The following is a 17,860-nucleotide window of genomic DNA, read 5'->3' as shown; positions in this document are numbered from 1 at the left end:
TACTCGGAGATTAGAAGGATGAGAGGGGATCTTATTGAAACTTACAGGATGCTGCGAGGCCTGGATAAAGTGGACGTGGAGAGGGTGTTTCCACTAGTAGGAAAAACTAGAACCAGAGGGCACAATCTCAGACTAAAGGGACAATTCTTTAAAACTGAGTTGAGGAGAAATTTCTTCAACGAGTGGGTGGTGAATCTGTGGAACTCTGATAGTGGAGGTGGACAGGGAATATTCGAGAGTGCCCACCGTACCAGCTGCGGAGGTAGGCCACGTCCAGGGAAATATTGAAGATACGTACTGGGGCTGGGGATGTGGTGTCGGAGCCAGGGAAGATAAACAAGGTGTTTAGGGAATACTACCAGGGACTTTATGAGGCGGACTCGGGGGGAGAAGTGGGGGACATGGGGCAGTTTCTGGACGAGCTGGACGGCTATTGAACCCCGTTGGGGGCTCTGGTACCGGATGTGGTGGTGTCCATGGACGCGGAGAAGGCATTTGATCGGGTGGAGTGGCGGTACTGTTCGAGGTTTTGGGGAGGTTTTGGGAAGGTTTGGGCCGAGATTTGTGGCATGGGTGCGGTTGCTGTATGTGGCACCAAGGGCGAGTGTGAGGGCGAATGATATGAGCTCACGAAGATTTGACAGGGGTGCGAGGTAGGGGTGCCCACTGTCGCCGTTGCTGTTGCCGCTGGCCATAGGGCCATAGGAGGTCGGCAGAGTGGCGGGGGGTTATGAGGGGACAGAGGGAGCAACGGGTGTCACTCTATGCCGATGACCTGCTGTATCTTTCGGATCCATTGGAGAGTATGGGAAGGATTAAGGGCCTGCTGGGGAGGTTTGGAGAGTTCTCGGGGTACAAACTGAATGTCGGGAAAAGCGAGGTTTTCCCGGTGAATGAGCTGATACAGTGGGCTAATTTAGGGGGATGCCATTTACGGTAGCGAGGGATAGGTTTAGGTATTTGGGGATTCAGGGAGCGAGAGAATGGACGGGGCTCCATAAGTGGAACTTAATGAGGCTGGTGGAGGAGGCCAGGGAGGATCTTAAGAGGTGGGATACACTGCACTTAATGTTGGCGGGGAGGGTCCAAGTTGTGAAAATCAATATTCTGCCGAGGTTCTTGTTTATCTTTCTGTCTCTCCCGATCTTTATACCAAAGGCATTTTTTTCGGAAAGTGGACACAATCATTTCGGACTTTGCATGGGCGGGGAAGCTGCAGGGGAGGACCCTGCTACAGAAGCAGAGGCAGCAGGGGGAGGTTTGCCATTGCCGAACTTGCTCCATTATTACTGGGCGGCGAATGTGGACAAGGTGTGGTGGAGGTGGGAAGGGGTAAAGTGGGTTTCGATTGAGGATGAATCTTGTAAGGGGTCTAGTTTGAGGGCTATGGTGACAGCTAGGGGGGGGGGATGGATGGATAGTGTATACACGAGGTGGAGCTGGTCAAGGTGAGGGATTTGTATTTGGAGGAAGGGTTTGCAAGTCTGGAGGAGCTAAGGGAGAGGGTAGAGTTGCCGAGGGTGAGTGAGTTCAGGCACCTGCAGGTTAGGGACTTTGCGTGAAAGGTCTGGAGGGGGCTCCCTAGGTTGCCGGGATACACCCTGCTGGAGTGACTGTGGCTTCCGTATGTGAAAGGGGAGGGCAGAATTAGCGATATATACAAGTGGCTGGGGAGCAGGGAGGCGAGTGGGTCGTGAAGATCAAGGAGAAATGGAAGAGGAGTTGGGAGGGGAGATCAATTGGCGAATATGGAGTGAGGCACTTAGGGTAAATGGGACCTCCTCTTGTGCAAGGATGAGCCTGATACAGTTTAAGGTGGTGCATAGGGTGCATACGACTCGGGTGAGAATGAGTGGGTTCTTTCAGGGGGTAGAAGATGAGTGTGAGAGGTGTGGCGGGGGCCAGCGAATCACATGCACACGTTTTGGGGTTGCTAAAATTGGGAAGATTCTGGACGGGAGTGTTAGCGGTTAGCCAGGATAGTGGAGGAGGAGGTGGGCCCAGACCCTTCGGTGATGATATTTGGGGTTTCAGAGAAGCAGGAGCTCATGGAGAGGAGGAAAGCCGATGTTGTGGCCTTTACCTCTCTGGTTACACGGCGGCAAATTTTACTGTTGTGGCAGTCAGCATCGCCACCAGGGGTAGCGGCTTGGTTGGGTGACCTGTACGACTTCCTGTGGTTGGCGAAGATAAAGTATGAGTTAAGGGGCTCTGCTGGGGGGGTTTGAGAAAAAGTGGGGGATATTTGTGATCGTGTTTGAGGAGCTGTTCGTCGCGGGGGTGGGGTGGGATCTGTACAGACTGTATACTTTTTGTTTTTTTTTATAAATGTTTTATTGAAATTTTTTTCCCAAACAACAATTTTTCCCCTCTTACAAAGCAAACGCAACAATAACAATACAGAAATGTTAAACAATACACAAGTAACAAAACCCCTTTATCTTTGACCTAAACTAAACCCCCCCCCCTCCCCCTGGGTTGCTGCTGCTGGTCATCTGTCTTCCCTCTAACGTTCCCCTAGGTAGTCGAGAAATGGCTGCCAACGCCTGGTGAACCCTTGAGCCGATCCTCTCAGGGCAAACTTTATCTGCTCCAGTTTAATGAACCCCGCCATATCATTTACCCAGGCCTCCAGTCCGGGGGGTTTCGCCTCCTTCCACATGAGTAGGATCCTGCGCCGGGCTACTAGGGACGCAAAGGCCACAACGTCGGCCTCTTTCGCCTCCTGCACTCCCGGCTCTTCCGCAACTCCAAATAGAGCTAACCCCCAGCCTGGTTTGACCCGGGCCTTCACCACCCGCGAAATCACTCCCGTCACTCCCTTCCAATACCCTTCCAGTGCCGGGCATGCCCAAAACATATGTGTGTGGTTTGCCGGGCTCCCGCCACACCTCCCACATTTGTCCTCCACTCCAAAGAACCTGCTCAATCTTGCTCCCGTTATGTGTGCTCTATGTAGCACCTTAAATTGAATCAGGCTAAGCCTGGCGCATGAGGAAGAGGAATTAACCCTGCTTAGGGCATCAGCCCACATACCCTCCTCTATCTCCTCCCCTAGTTCTTCTTCCCACTTTCCTTTTAGTTCGCCCACCGACTCCTCCCCCTCTTCCCTCATCTCTCGGTAAATCTCTGACACCTTGCCCTCTCCGACCCACACCCCTGAAAGCACCCTGTCCTGTATCCCCTGTGTCGGGAGCAACGTAAATTCCCTCACCTGTTGTCTAGTAAATGCCCTCACCTGCATATATCTCAAGAAATTTCCCCGGGGCAACTTATACTTTTCCTCCAATGCTCCCAAGCTCGCAAAAGTCCCATCTATAAATAAATCTCCCACCCTCCTAATTCCCAACTGGAACCAGCTCTGAAATCCTCCATCCATTCTTCCTGGGGCGAACCTATGGTTGTTCCTGATTTGGGACCCCACCAGGGCTCCCCGCACCCCTCTCTGTCGCCTCCACTGTCCCCAGATATTCAATGTTGCCGCCACCACCGGGTTCGTGGTAAACATTTTAGGTGAGATCGGTAGCGGCGCCGTCACCAGCGCCTCTAAACTCGTCCCTTTACAGGACTTTCTCTCCAGTCTTTCCCACGCCGCTCCCTCACCCTCCATCATCCATTTACGTATCATTGCCACATTGGCGGCCCAATAGTAATCGCCCAAGTTCGGTAGTGCCAATCCTCCTCTGTCCCTACTACGCTGAAGGAACCCCCTCCTTACTCTCGGAACTTTCCCTGCCCACACGAAGCTCGTGATGCACCTGTCTATTTTATTAAAAAAGCTCTTAGTGATTAGTATAGGGAGACATTGAAATACAAATAAGAACCTCGGGAGGGCCATCATCTTAATTGCTTGCACCCTGCCCGCCAGCGATAGAGGCTGCATGTCCCACCTCTTGAAGTCCTCCTCCATTTGTTCTACCAACCGTGTCAGATTAAGTCTGTGCAAGGTTCCCCAGCTCCTAGCGATCTGAATCCCCAGGTATCGGAAGTTTCTTTCCACTTTCCTTAGAGGCAAGCCTTCTATCTCTCTACTCTGGTCCCCTGGATGTATCACAAATAATTCACTCTTCCCCATGTTTAGCCTATACCCCGAGAAATCCCCGAACCCCCTCAAAATTCGCATAGCCTCTATCAATTCCCCCGCTGGGTCCGACACGTATAACAATAGGTCATCCGCATATAACGAGACTCGGTGTTCTTCTCCCCCTCTAATCACCCCTCTCCATTTCCTGGAGTCTCTCAACGCCATGGCCAGAGGTTCAATTGCCAACGCGAACAACAATGGAGACAGCGGGCATCCCTGTCTTGTTCCCCTATATAGTCGGAAATACTCCGATCTATGTCGACCTGTAACTACGCTTGCCGTTGGAGCCCCATAAAGAAGTCTAACCCAGCTAATAAACCCGTTCCCAAACCCAAACCTCCTTAACACTTCCCATAAATACTCCCACTCCACCCTATCAAATGCCTTCTCTGCGTCCATTGCCGCCACTATCTCTGCCTCCCCCTCCACTGGGGGCATCATTATCACCCCTAATAGTCGTCGCACGTTAACATTCAGTTGTCTCCCTTTTACGAACCCTGTCTGGTCTTCGTGCACCACCCCCGGGACACAGTCCTCTATCCTCGATGCCAGTACCTTTGCCAACAATTTGGCGTCCACGTTCAACAATGAAATGGGTCCATAGGACCCGCACTGCAACGGATCTTTATCCCTCTTCAAAATTAACGATATCGTCGCCTCCGACATCGTCGGGGGTAGAGTCCCCCCTTTCCTGGCCTCATTGAACGTCCTCACCATCAACGGGGCCAACAAGTCCACATATTTTCTGTAATACTCCACCGGGAACCCGTCTGGTCCTGGGGCCTTCCCTGCTTGCATGCTTCCCAGTCCCTTAATAACCTCGTCCACCCCAATCGGTGCCCCCAGGCCTACCACCCCCCGCTCCTCCACTTTCGGGAACCTCAATTGGTCCAGGAACTGCCGCATCCCCTCCTCTCCCTCTGGGGGTTGAGACCTATACAGTTCCTCATAGAAGGTCTTGAACACCTCATTTATCTTTCCTGCCCTTCGCACCGTGTCTCCCCTTTCGTCTCTAATTCCTCCTATCTCCCTCGCTGCTGCCCTCTTTCGCAATTGATGAGCCAACAGGCGACTCGCCCTTTCCCCATATTCATACCTCCTCCCCTGTGCCTTCCTCCACAGTACCTCCGCCTTTCTGATGGTCAGAAGGTCAAATTCCGTCTGGAGTCGTCTCCTCTCCCTGTACAATTCTTCCTCCGGGGTCTCTGCAAATTCCCTATCCACCCTTAAAATCTCCCCCAGTAACCTTTCCCTTTCCTTGGCCTCTGTTTTCCTTTTGTGGGCCCCAATGGAGATCAGCTCTCCTCTGACCACCGCTTTTAGTGCTTCCCATACCACTCCCACAGGGACCTCACCGTCGTCATTGACCTCCAGATATCTCTCAATACACCCCCGCACTCTTGCACACACTCCCTCATCCGCCATCAGTCCCACATCTAATCGCCAGAGTGTTCTCTGCTCCCTTTCCTCTCCTAATTCCAGGTCCACCCAATGTGGGGCATGATCCGAAACCGCTATGGCTGAGTATTCAGCTTCTTCCACCCTAGAGATCAACGACCTTCCCAAAACAAAAAAATCTATCCGGGAGTACACTTTATGGACATGGGAGAAGAAGGAAAACTCCCTCGCCCTAGGTCTAAGAAATCGCCATGGATCCACTCCCCCCATTTGGTCCATAAACCCCTTAAGTACCTTGGCCGCTGCCGGCCTTCTTCCGGTCCTTGAGCTGGATCTATCTAGCCCCGGGTCCAGCACCGTATTAAAGTCCCCTCCTAAAATCAAGTTTCCTACCTCCAGGTCCGGTATACGCCCCAGCATCCGTCTCATAAATCCCGCATCGTCCCAGTTTGGGGCATACACGTTAACCAACACGACCTCCATTCCCTCCAGCCTGCCACTCACCATTACATATCTACCTCCGCTATCTGCTACGATGTTCTTTGTTTCAAATGCGACCTGTTTCCCCACCAAAATGGCCACCCCTCTATTCTTTGCGTCCAGTCCTGAGTGGAACACCTGTCCCACCCATCCTTTCCTTAGCCTAACTTGGTCCGCCACCTTTAGGTGCGTCTCTTGGAGCATAACCACGTCTGCCCTTAGTCCTTTCAAATGCGCGAGCACTCTGGCCCTTTTTATCGGTCCGTTCAGGCCTCTCACGTTCCACGTGATCAGCCTCACTAGGGGGCTACCTGCCCCCCTCCCGTGTCGACTAGCCATTACCTTCTCTAGGCCAGTCCCATATCCCGCCTCCGCGCTCCCGCTCGCTCCCCCAGCGTCGCACACCATCCCCGCCCACCCACTCTTTAGCCATTTCCTTTTGGATTTCCGCAGCAGCAACCCAGTTGTCCCCCCCCCCCCCTCCCCGCTAGATCTCTTTCTAGCATGATTGCTCCCCCCATATTACTTCCGTAAGTCAGCTGACTTCAACTGACCCCGGCTACTCCTGCTCACTCCTCGACCTCCCCCATGTGGGGAACTCCCATCCGCCTTGCGCCTGTCTTTCCGCCTTATTCTTTCTGGTGCGGGAACATCCCTTTACCTGACCCGCCTCTTATGGCGCAGCTCCCTTTCCCCTCCCCCTCCCCCTCCCCTTCCCCATTCTCCAACTATGTCCCGTCTTTCCCCCCTCACCGGCGCCCACATTTCCCCAATGTCTCCCCCCTTCCCTGTTTACTTCTCAATTAACTTCCACCGTAACATTAACAATAACATTTCCTGCAGCATCAGTCCCTCAGTTCCGCTCCAATTTCTCTTCTTTGATGAAGGTCCATTCTTCCTCCGCCGTCTCGAAATAATGGTGTCTCTCCTGATACGTGACCCATAGTCTTGCCGGCTGCAGCATCCCGAACTTCACCTTCCTTTTATGCAACACCTCTTTGGCTCGGTTGAAGCTCGCCCTCCTTCTCGCCACCTCCGCACTCCAATCCTGGTATACCCGTACCACTGCATTCTCCCATCTGCTACTCCGCACCTTTTTAGCCCATCTCAGGACCTCTTCTCTATCCTTAAGGCGGTAAAATCGCACGATTATCGCCCTGGGTGGTTCTCCCGCTTTTGGTCTTCTCGCCGGAATCCGATTTGCCCACTCCACCTCCAAGGGGCCCGTAGGGGCCTCAGCACCCATCAGTGAGCTCAGCATCGTACTTGCATACGCTCCACAGTCCACTCCTTCCACACCCTCAGGGAGACCCAGTATCCGAAGGTTCTTCCTTCGCGCTCCATTTTCTAGGGCTTCGATCCTTTCAGTACACTTTTTATGAAGTGCCTCGTGCGTCTGTGTCTTAACCGCCAGGCCCAGGATCTCGTCCTCAATATCTGTCACCTTCTGCTCCACCACACGGAGCTCTGTCTCCTGGGTCTTTAATGTCTCCTTGAGCCCCTCAATTGCCTGTAGCAACGGGGTCAGCACCTCCCTCTTCAGCAGCTCCACGCACCGTCTCACAATTTCATGCTCAGGCCCCCATGTCGCCTGCGCTTTCTCCGCCGCCATCTTGTACTTCTCTCTTTCTGACCCTTTGGTCGACGATTCCTCGCGCTGCAGCCGCCGCCGCCGGTTTTTTCCTCCTTCGTTTGGGGGGGGACTCCCTTCTCACACGCCCCACACCGGGTTGCGTCGTCGAAAAATTCCCCGTTGGGGCTCTTAAAAGAGCCCGAAGGTCCGTTGGAGCTGGAGCCGCCGAAGCGTGCGGCTAGCTAGGCATCACCGCAACCGGAAGTCCCTTCAGTGGCCTTGATGAGGTCTTTTCACAGTTGTTCCCTCTGCTGCTAGAATTCACCTTTGATACAGGCCCTCAGGTCAGCTTGCAGCTTTAAGCTTGCCCTTCCCCCGCCTGCATGCTGGAAGAGGCCCTGTTTATCCTGCAGTTGCAGCCAAATCTTTTACTGTTTCTGCGTGTGTCTGGCAACCAAGAGACATACCCTTCCTGGGGGACACTGTCGGGGGAATATTGCAGCCTTCTTCCCACACCGGGAAATGTCAAACAAATGCCGTGGGGGCCCTGTAAAAGAGCCCAAAAGTCCGTTCCAAGCAGGAGCTGCTGAATATGCGACCTAGCTCTGCATAGCCGCACCCGGAAGTCTCACAGACTGTATAGTTGATTGCTGGGTAGTATGTTTCCAGGGCTGTTTATTTGCTGTAACCTGTTTTGATCCATGTTTGTAATAGAATACATTTTTAAAAAACGAATCTGTCAGAATGGAGGAGAGTTTGTGCAGGGGGTCGGGATTGAAAGCATTAGCAATAGCGCCGCTCCCGATAGCCCCGAGGAAATTCTCAGGGAGTCCAGTAATAATAGCTTCATTGAGAATTTGGAGGCAGTTTTGCCAACACTTCGGGTTGGGGGCAGGGTCGAGGGAAATGCCGATTCGGGGGAACCACAGATTTGAGCCAGGGAGGTGGGATGGAAATTTTTGGAAATGGGAGGAGAAGGGGATTAAGACACTAAAAGATTTGTTTCTTAGGGGATTGAAGGAGCTGGAAGCGAAGTATGGGCTGGAGCAGGGGGAAATGTTGAGATACATGGAGGCTCGAGATTTTGCCAGAAAGGAGATACAGAGCTTCCCAGTGGAGCTGGCCTCCACATTGCTGGAGGAGGTGCTGACAACAGGGGGACTGGAGAAGGGGGTAGTGTCAGCAGTTTACAGAGCTATTTTGGAAGAGGAGAAGGCACCACTGGAAGGGATCAAAGCAAAGTGGGAGGAAGAGTTGGGAGAGGATATGGAGGAGGGGTTCTGGTGTGAGGTGCACCGGAGAGTGAATGTCTCCACCTCGTGCGCGAGGTTGGGGCTGATACAGCTGAAGGTGGTATACAGAGCACACCTCACGAGGGCGAGGATGAGCCGATTCTTTGAAGGAGTAGAAGATGTGTGTGAACGTTGCGGGGGGCCCCCCACTAATCACATTCATATATTTTGGTCCTGTCCAGAGCTAGAGGATTACTGGAAGGAGGTTTTTAGGGTAATTTCTAAAGTGGTGCACGTGAAACTGGACGCGGGCCCCCGGGAGGCCATATTCGGGGTGTCGGACCAGCCAGGGTTGGAAATGGGTGCGGAGACAGATGTTGTAGCCTTCGCCTCGTTGATCGCCCGAAGGCGGATCCTGATAGGTTGGAGAGCAACCTCTCCACCCTGTGCCCTGGCGTGGCGGGGGGACCTGTTGGAATTATTGATTATTGAGAAGGTTAAGTTTGAACTGAGGGGAAGGATGGAGGGGTTCTACAATTCATGGGCATTATTCATTATGCACTTTCAAGAACTGGATAACATCGAACATTAGTTGGGGCGTGTGGGTGGGAGGGTTGGAAAGGGGGGGGGGTGTTAATGGCGACTATGGGTGATCCCTAATTCCTTTTTGTCATCTGTTTGTGTGAACATGCGGGCTAATGTTTGGGGTTTGGTGGGAGGATGGGATCGTTGTTATTGATATGGGGATTGGCATATTTGTTACTGACTATTTTTTATTGTTGGTGGGTGTAAATTTGGGAGAAAATGTGAAAAAGGCGAAAAAAAATATATTTTAAAAAAAGAATCTGTGGAATTTTTTGCCGCAGATGGCTGTGGAGGCCAAATCACTGAGTGTCTTTAAGAGAGAGATAGATAGCTTCTTCAAGGGGATCAGGGGTTATGAGGAAAAGGCGGGAGAAAGGGGATGAGAAAAATATCAGCCATGATTGAATGGCGGAGCAGACTCGATGGGCCGAGTGGCCTAATTCTGCTCCTATGTCTTATGGTCTCATCATCTGAAATCACAAGGAGCATTAGAAAGATGGCATCAAACTCGAAAGACCATGTTGAGGGCTCATGGTCAGGATTATCCAGAAGATTGGGATAAAGGAATTCTATTTGGGATGCACATAATGAATCAACTAAATTCAGTCCATTCAAATTGATTCATGGTCATGGAAGTGAGGGGCCACTTAAAAATTGAACAAAGAGAAATTAGTGAGTCAGTGGCTGGAGGCTACGTTGTGGGAATATGTGTCAACCTTTAGGGAAAGATTAACAAGAGCTGGTGAATTAATTGGTTGGGAAACATTTAAAATTGTCACAAAAGGTAATGAAAAAAAGAACGAGGTCGATAGGAAATCAGAATTCATGGTTTTATCGATGGGGAGAAAGTGCTAGTATTGTTACCGATGGTAGGTGAACCACTAAAAGCAATACTTAGTGTGCCTTATCAAATTGAAAGGAAATTGAGTGAAGTGAATTCATAGAATCATTTAATTTACAGTGCAGGAGGCCATTCGACCCACCGAGTCTGCATTGGCCCTTGGAAAGAGCACCCTACTTAACCCCACACTTCCACCTTATCCCTGTAACCCAGTAACCCACCTAACCTTTTTGGACACTAAGGGCAATTTAGCATGGCCAATCCATCTAACCTGCACATCTTTGGACTGTGGGAGGAAACTGGAGCACCCGGGAGGAAACCTACGCACACACGGGGAGGACGTGCAGACTCCGCACAGACAGTGACCCAGCCGGGAATCGAACCTGGGACTCTGGAGCTGTGAAGCAACTGTGCTAATCACTGTGCTACCGTGCTGCGGTAGACAGAAGGAAAACTCACAAGTGTGTCAATTGATAGAGGTATTTTGATAGAGAAGGAAAGAAGGAGTAAGTAAATTTACACCCACCAACAATAAACAATATGTAACTCAGAGAGAAGAGATAAATCCAGACAGTTCTGAATTTGACATTCCTTAAATTAAATTGAATAATGAGGAAGTATTAAAAAATTGTGATCAATTATTGAGTTACTCTCCGGAGGAAACTCGAAATGACCGAAAATAGTTATGAAATGAAATGAAAAAAATGAAATGAAATGAAAATCGCTTATTGTCACAAGTAGGTTTCAAATGAAGTTACTGTGAAAAGCCCCTGGTCGCCACATTCCGGCGCCTGTTCGGGGAGGCTGGTACGGGAATTGAACCGTGCTGCTGGCCTGCCTTAAAAGCCAGCTATTTAGCCCTGTGCTAAACCAGCGCCTGGTTTCACATAGAACTGTATGACATAGAACATAATCACATAGAACTGTATGTGAGAATAAATTGGGGAGTACAGAAGTAATTATGCATGATGTAGATATAGGAAATGCTATTCCCATTAAACAACATCCTTACAGGCTCAATCTATAAAGTTAGCACAGGTACAAAAGGAGATCGACAATATGCTTAAGGAAAATATAATCAAAGTGAGTTGCAGCGATTGCAGCTCACCGATTGTTATGGTACCAAAACCAGATGGAACACAATTCAGTTACAAAGTCAGAGTCGTACCCTATTCCTCGTTTGGAAGTCCAAATTGAAAAGGTGGAACAAGCACATTTTATTACCAAGCTTGAGTTACTTAAAAGATATTGACAAGTAAGGACCTCAGGAAGGACATACTGGCACTGGAGCGGGTCCAGCGGAGATTCACACAGATGACCCCAGGAATGGTAGGCCTAACATACGATGAACGTCTGAGAATCCTGGGGTTATATTCATTGGAGTTTAGGAGGTTGAGGGGAGATCTAATAGAAACTTACAAGATAATGAATGGCTTAGATAGGGTGGACGTAGGGAAGTTGTTTCCATTAGCAGGGGAGACTAGGACCCGGGGGCACAGCCTTAGAATAAAAGGGAGTCACTTTAGAACAGAGATGAGGAGAAATATCTTCAGCCAGAGAGTGGTGGGTCTGTGGAATTCATTGCCACAGAGGGCGGTGGAGGCCGGGACGTTGAGTGTCTTTAAGACAGAAGTTGATAAATTCTTGATTTCTCGAGGAATTAAGGGCTATGGAGAGAGAGGGGGTAAATGGAGTTGAAATCAACCATGATTGAATGGTGGAGTGGACTCGATGGGCCGAATGGCCTTACTTCCGCTCCTATGTCTTATGGTCTTAAGTACCTTTATCAGACAGGGCGATGGACATTTCAGTATTTATAATGCCAAATGGTCTGTATCAATTTAAGGTCATGCCATTTGGAATGAAGAATGCCTTAGGAATACTGGATTCCAGGTATTAGGCAATTTAAGGGGCTTGGGGTTAGAGTGCGTTTGACTAGAATGGTCATTTTGTTTTTTAAGAATTCTGCTTTGCAAGGCCTGTGTGTTTTTTAGCAGCCAGAAGGTGAAATTGACAAAGGAATGTGCTTTCAGTCTCGGATAATGGACTGTGGTTTGACTGGGAAAGTGCCTGGGGAGTTAGTGTGCTTTCCAACCTACAGAGATAATTTGTTTTTTAGCTTGTGGAGATGGGGTCATTGCTGAGTGGAGCCAAGGATTACAGGGAGGCATTTTGAATGGCTTTAAAGGTTTTTTTTTTTGAGAAAGCCTTCGAGATCTGCCTGACGCTGGTTCACAATTCTCCCACAGTAAGATAGATTGAGAGATAGGTTTCTTTTCTTGTAGTTTAATGGGAAATTGAGTAGTAGTGTTTAAGGTGTAATTTTTGGGTGTGAAGTTAAAAAGTTTGATATTATATCCATAAAAAAACCTTTGTTTTAAAAATACCAAAGCCCTATTTTTTCATACAATCTCACTCCTGGAGCGAATCATTCTTTCCACAAAGTCTTTCAAATTAACTAAAATATTGGGATTTCAGTCCAGTATCCTAGCCAAAGTTGGGGTCTGGTCTGGAATCATAATAGGACACAAAATGGGAAGTGGGAAATCAATCGCCGATTATACACCCGCTGCTTCGTTGCCACCAGTTTTGCACCCTCGCCAACTTTGAATTTCACCTCTCTCTCTTTCTAGATCTATTTACATACAACAAGAATAAGTTACCGTAGCATTAGGCAATGGATTCAGGCAAATGAATTCCTGGTTAACTGCAATTACATTCTCACAATTCTGTCAGAGATTGTATGGAACAGTCAGATGCCAGATTAGTTAGGCATTAGTTGAAACTTGGAAAAATTAAAAAGGAAATGTGAAGAAAAACTCCAGAAACAAACAAGAAAATTAAAAAGAGGGTTTCATCTGAAAGACAACAGTAAATAGTGAAAATTAAGTTGGCATAAAGCTGAACATTAAGATAATGAAATCAGCATGCTCAGAAGGTTTTATGTTATTCATGCCAATGAAGATGTGAAAATAGAAACATGAAGTTATTTCACTTTATATTGAAAGACAATGCATAACATATTGCAGAATCAGGGTCCAGCTAAAGAAATGTTGAGAACATTCTGTGGTTACAGTAAGTCACTCATACTATCATGTTGTCCAAGTAGAAATTTCACAGACTCTGTTGGGAGTTATTGATAAGGTGCAATTTGAATGTGACACAAGTCCAGAAAGCAATCAAGTCTCTCAACAAATGTCAGTTTATGCTCATTGAGACAAATCATTAAAAAAAAATGAAAAATTCCTTCGCTCTTCGCTATTTCTAGTTTTAAAAGTATGCTGATATGTGTGTATGGAAATTTTGCACCATTATAGTCAGCAAATTACTGCACAGGCAAATCCCATTTTTACTGAACGGGTCAAGTTCATTCCATAAAAAAGGATTTTCCTTAAAATTGGTATTGTGGAATATCACCCACTTAGCACCACTTTGAGATCAAATTTGGATGGATGAGCATCTGCAGCCAAAGCCCTAATGGAAGAAACACCATCCAAAGATGCATGAACTAACCCTGAATTAGACCAGCACAGAACTAGTCAAATAGAGGTAGAGGAGCTCTGACAATTCCCAAGTGATCATGCCGATAATGGTGATAATGCGTGCATGTAGTGGTAACAATAATTCAGATGAAAAAGGATGGTGGTCAGTTTAGAATGTCAGGCAGTTGTGTAAATGACATTGTTTTAATATTCCCTTTGATCTGCATGTTAATCTATGGATTTCTAATTAACATGGCGGGTCAGAAAGGAGGTAGCGGGAGAGGTATCATTTTAGCAAGGCAAATTCTCCTATGCTTACTGCAGTAAGTTCAACAGCAAAGCTGACAGATTCAGAGTTATTTTTAAAATACATTTTAGCCGGTGACTTGAACACTTCACCAGCCGACATAAACCGACCACGATGGAAAGGAGATAAACAACCACAAATCAGTTCAAGGCTGCAAAGCCTGTCCGTAAAACCGGCATTTCTTGTAAATTGGATTGTGAAAAAACGGGATTTACCTGTACATACTTATTTCAATGCTGTGCGACAGAAAATATTTCAGGCAATGTGATGAAAAAAATGTTTTTTTGTTATAGCATTTCACTTCTTTGAAATTGATCATTGACAAATTTAGTACATTAATTTATCACCTACTTGCGAGTACAGAAATTGCTGTTGATTGCTGGTCTGTGTGATTGGCATCTCCGTTCGGCTAAATACGACCTGTCGTGAGGGTTGCATTACACTTGCATTTTGGTGATAAGGATTAGAAATCCGGTAAATTTGATTCATACCCAACTGTTGCTGGCACTGTGGTTGCTGCTGTGCAGACTGTACGGTGACAAGAGATTGCTCTCCCTGACAAACCATTACAATGTTACCGCTAGAACATGTTTGTGTGACATGGTCACCACTGCTTGCTGATGATATTATAGGTTGTACAGTCGACACATAGTTGGAGCACATTGAATTAGGCGTATTTGAAACAGTAAGTTGGTTTTGCAATGACCTTCCTCGGACTGCATTATGCCCAGATTGTTTAAATATTCCTGCATTAATGCTGGAGCCAGGACTGGGTTGTATACCTTGACTGGTTGGAACATTAAATACCATCTGTGAAGCCTGATGGAGTGGGACCTGCCCAGTGACTAGCTGCGATGAACCATGGTTTGTTAGCAGCTGCCCTCCTGAAGCATTAACAACTTGTTCCATGCTACCCTGACCAGAAACCAACTGTCCAGCAGAGTTCTGATTATTCAAGAATTGTCCTGAAAAAGACTGGGTAGCCAGCATCGTACCAGAAGCATTCTGATTTGTTAGAACACATTCAGAGCCTACTTGGCTGGAGACCAATTGGGTGGGTACGGTTCGATTTTGAAGAATTTGTCCATTTGCAGTCTGAAGGTGTTGAACAGTTGAATTCATATTTAATGCTAGGCTGGTAGGAATGAAAAACTGGTTCTGGGATACAAGAGGTTCATGTTGCCCAATAGGAGGACGAATTATGATACTGCTTCCAGTTTGATTTAAAACTTGTGGTCTACCGGACTTTCTGGATACCTGCTGCTTTGCAATATTGACACCCAGTGCTGGGCCCACTGATGAACTTTGAGAAGGGTTTGTGGAGCAAAAGGGAAGGCCATGCTGCATTTGCTGTTGTTGCAATGCAACTTCATTTTGGAGTTTGAATGCTGTCGGCAATTCTAAGTTGTTGACATTGTAAACTGTTTGTTGCTGATTCATCTGAGCAGGCTTGGGTTGAATACTAAGTGAAATTTTAGGCTGGTTTGGTGCAGGACCTCTTTGAATGATAATATTATGCAACGGCAGGGCTGTTTGAATATTATTACCACTAAAGTGAACAGACATAGGTTGTGGTACCTGACCAATGTTAGAGGCTCCATAGTAAGTGTTTCCATTAAGTGCTGTCACTCGTCTCTGAAGCAATAATCCACCAGTCTCATTTAAGCCAGGCGAATTCAAAGACATTTGTTGCTGGTTGGGAAGAGATGACATATTATAACCACCTAGAGGCACTGAGTTCAGAGCAGTTGGCTGTCCACTGTTCTTCGATATAAACTGAGACCCTTCAAGGTGATTAAGAGTCATTACAGGCTGCTGCGCATCCAATGAGCTAATCAGCTGAATTGGTCCAATGCCACCAGCTTGGTTGTTGCTGGGTACATGCTGAATGGCAACACTGTTAATGCCCATTTGTTGGAAAAATCCAGGCTGTACACTGGCTTCATTATTTACAAAGGGAGTTCGCAAAACCTGCTGCAAAATGGGAGCCGGTGTTACATTCATCTGCTGCTGTGTCAGGCCTCTTACTGCTGAAGTACAAGAAGATAACTGTGAAACCTGAGAAAAGGAAGCCGCATGAAGCTGGGTTTGAGAAAATTCCTGGGTGGAAGTAATGCCGGCTGCCAAATCTGCTTCCTCCTGTAAGGTTTGTTGAGTGATATTGGCCTCCTGAAGAGACTTCTGCAGAATATCAAAAGGCTGGTCCCCATTTAGGTTTGAGAGAGGTGAAGAGGTATCCAGTTCTTCCAAAACATTAAGACCACTTGCTAATTGCAGTCTTGAGTTGGATTCTTCTCCAATATGGTTATGTGTATCTTTAGTAGAAGAGGTAGGATCAGCACTCTAAAAAATAAAAGTTGAAACATAATATTATCATATGCCCATCAAACTGATATAATCTTGGCTGAAACTGACAACCGGGATAATTTTTCTTTTGAGAAATTGAGTTTTGGACAGAATTTGAAACATTAAAAAAATAGCTGTTAGCAAAATTTAACATAAGATGATGTTCCAAGGTTCTAGTTCCCCTTCTGGTACAGTGGACTTCCAATTGTCCATGGCCAGCACCCAAAACTCCATCTCTCATAATAAGGATAGCATCCTTACCAAAGTTGGGGGTGCAGGGGGCAGTTGGGAGTGGGCCGCCTGCATCTACAGGTACACCTTAGATGCACTTGCCCTGTTTTACCAGTGGAAGTCAAAATGGTTCTTACCCACTCCTCAAAGCATCAAAAGGTCTGGGAAGGGACAAAGAAACAAGTGATGTGATTTTTGTTATGTTCTTAAGAAAATAAAATACAATATTCTTACAGGTAATCAACGTAATTCTTTAACTCAGGCAGTCAATGAATCTTTACTAAGGTCTCAAAAGAAATCATGGCAGTTGTCTTCAGTTGGGTCAAATAAGAGCATAATTGGCAGAATGCCTGGTATAACTCAGCAACTTCCCCAGGCACACTCCTAAAGTAGTAATCCTGTGACTGGAATTTGTGATAGGCTAGAAAAAGGGCAGAAACATGGATCCGTTCCACCCCAAATTCCTGCTCCCCAGGTAGAATTCTTATTTTCTGTCCACTCTCCATTCAAAAAAATTAGGGTCCATATTATTTCTGCAACACCATCTGGGAAATTTCCTTGAAGCTTTTTCCTTTGGGTTTCCATCGCACAGATCAGGGAGGATCCATAAAACCCCCAAAAAAGTTTATTTGAGCATAGAGAGCCTCTCTGTCTTCCTGACAACTTCATAAATGCATGATAAATGCAACATTACTAATATATAACTATTGTATCCTTCATGGCATTGTTCACAGTAAATAGATGATCTATTGGTTTACGAGGACTAACGTGCAATGAAATACCATCACCATACTAATGCTTCTACTACTAGCAGTTGTTCCATGGTACTCAGATTTGGTTAGAGATGATGTGCTGCTTTCTAAACACAATGTTTAAGTTGCAGAAGTCTAATTTCTGTTTAGGAAACCATGGATGATGGCAGAATTTAATAGCTCTTCAGTCTTCAAGTTACCATCCTGCCTTTTTTCTTTTTATTAGCAGAGATTACAAACAATCTGAATCCTATGCCAAACAATATTTTATTCTTCACACATTCTTTCAAATACGACACAGAAATTTTAGTGTGGCACTAGAGGTATGGCAGACAGGAACTGGTGCACAAGGTGTAGCAATCATATTTTATTACACATCTCTTTTATTATTCACAGTTGATGACATTGGGATTTGGAAATGAGGAACATCCACTGAAAATAAAATAATTGTAAGAAATTGCCCCCAAAACTGTGAAGTAAACATTTTTTCCAACATGAAGTAGATAAATAAATAAAAGTTGTTCCTGACATATCACAGTAAAGCAAGCA

General features: G+C 47.0%; 1 protein-coding gene across 11 annotated transcripts in view; it reads right to left on the bottom strand.

The window, feature by feature from the left end:
- bicral (BICRA like chromatin remodeling complex associated protein) overlaps positions 1-17,860 on the bottom strand; it is a 117,123-nt gene that overhangs the window by 42,087 nt on the left and 57,176 nt on the right. For 10 of the 11 annotated variants that reach the window (XM_072510153.1, XM_072510175.1, XM_072510170.1 and 7 more), the window contains one exon: positions 14,334-16,325. In XM_072510153.1, coding sequence (XP_072366254.1) covers positions 14,334-16,325 — 1,992 coding nt within the window. Of the gene's footprint in view, positions 1-14,333; positions 16,326-16,589; positions 16,688-17,860 lie in introns of those variants that run through there. The other variant, XM_072510190.1, reaches the window with a different exon arrangement.

This window comes from Scyliorhinus torazame, chromosome 1 (assembly GCF_047496885.1).
Source record: "Scyliorhinus torazame isolate Kashiwa2021f chromosome 1, sScyTor2.1, whole genome shotgun sequence".
Classification (NCBI taxonomy): domain Eukaryota; kingdom Metazoa; phylum Chordata; class Chondrichthyes; order Carcharhiniformes; family Scyliorhinidae; genus Scyliorhinus; species Scyliorhinus torazame.
This window is presented reverse-complemented; position numbering and strand designations above follow the sequence as displayed.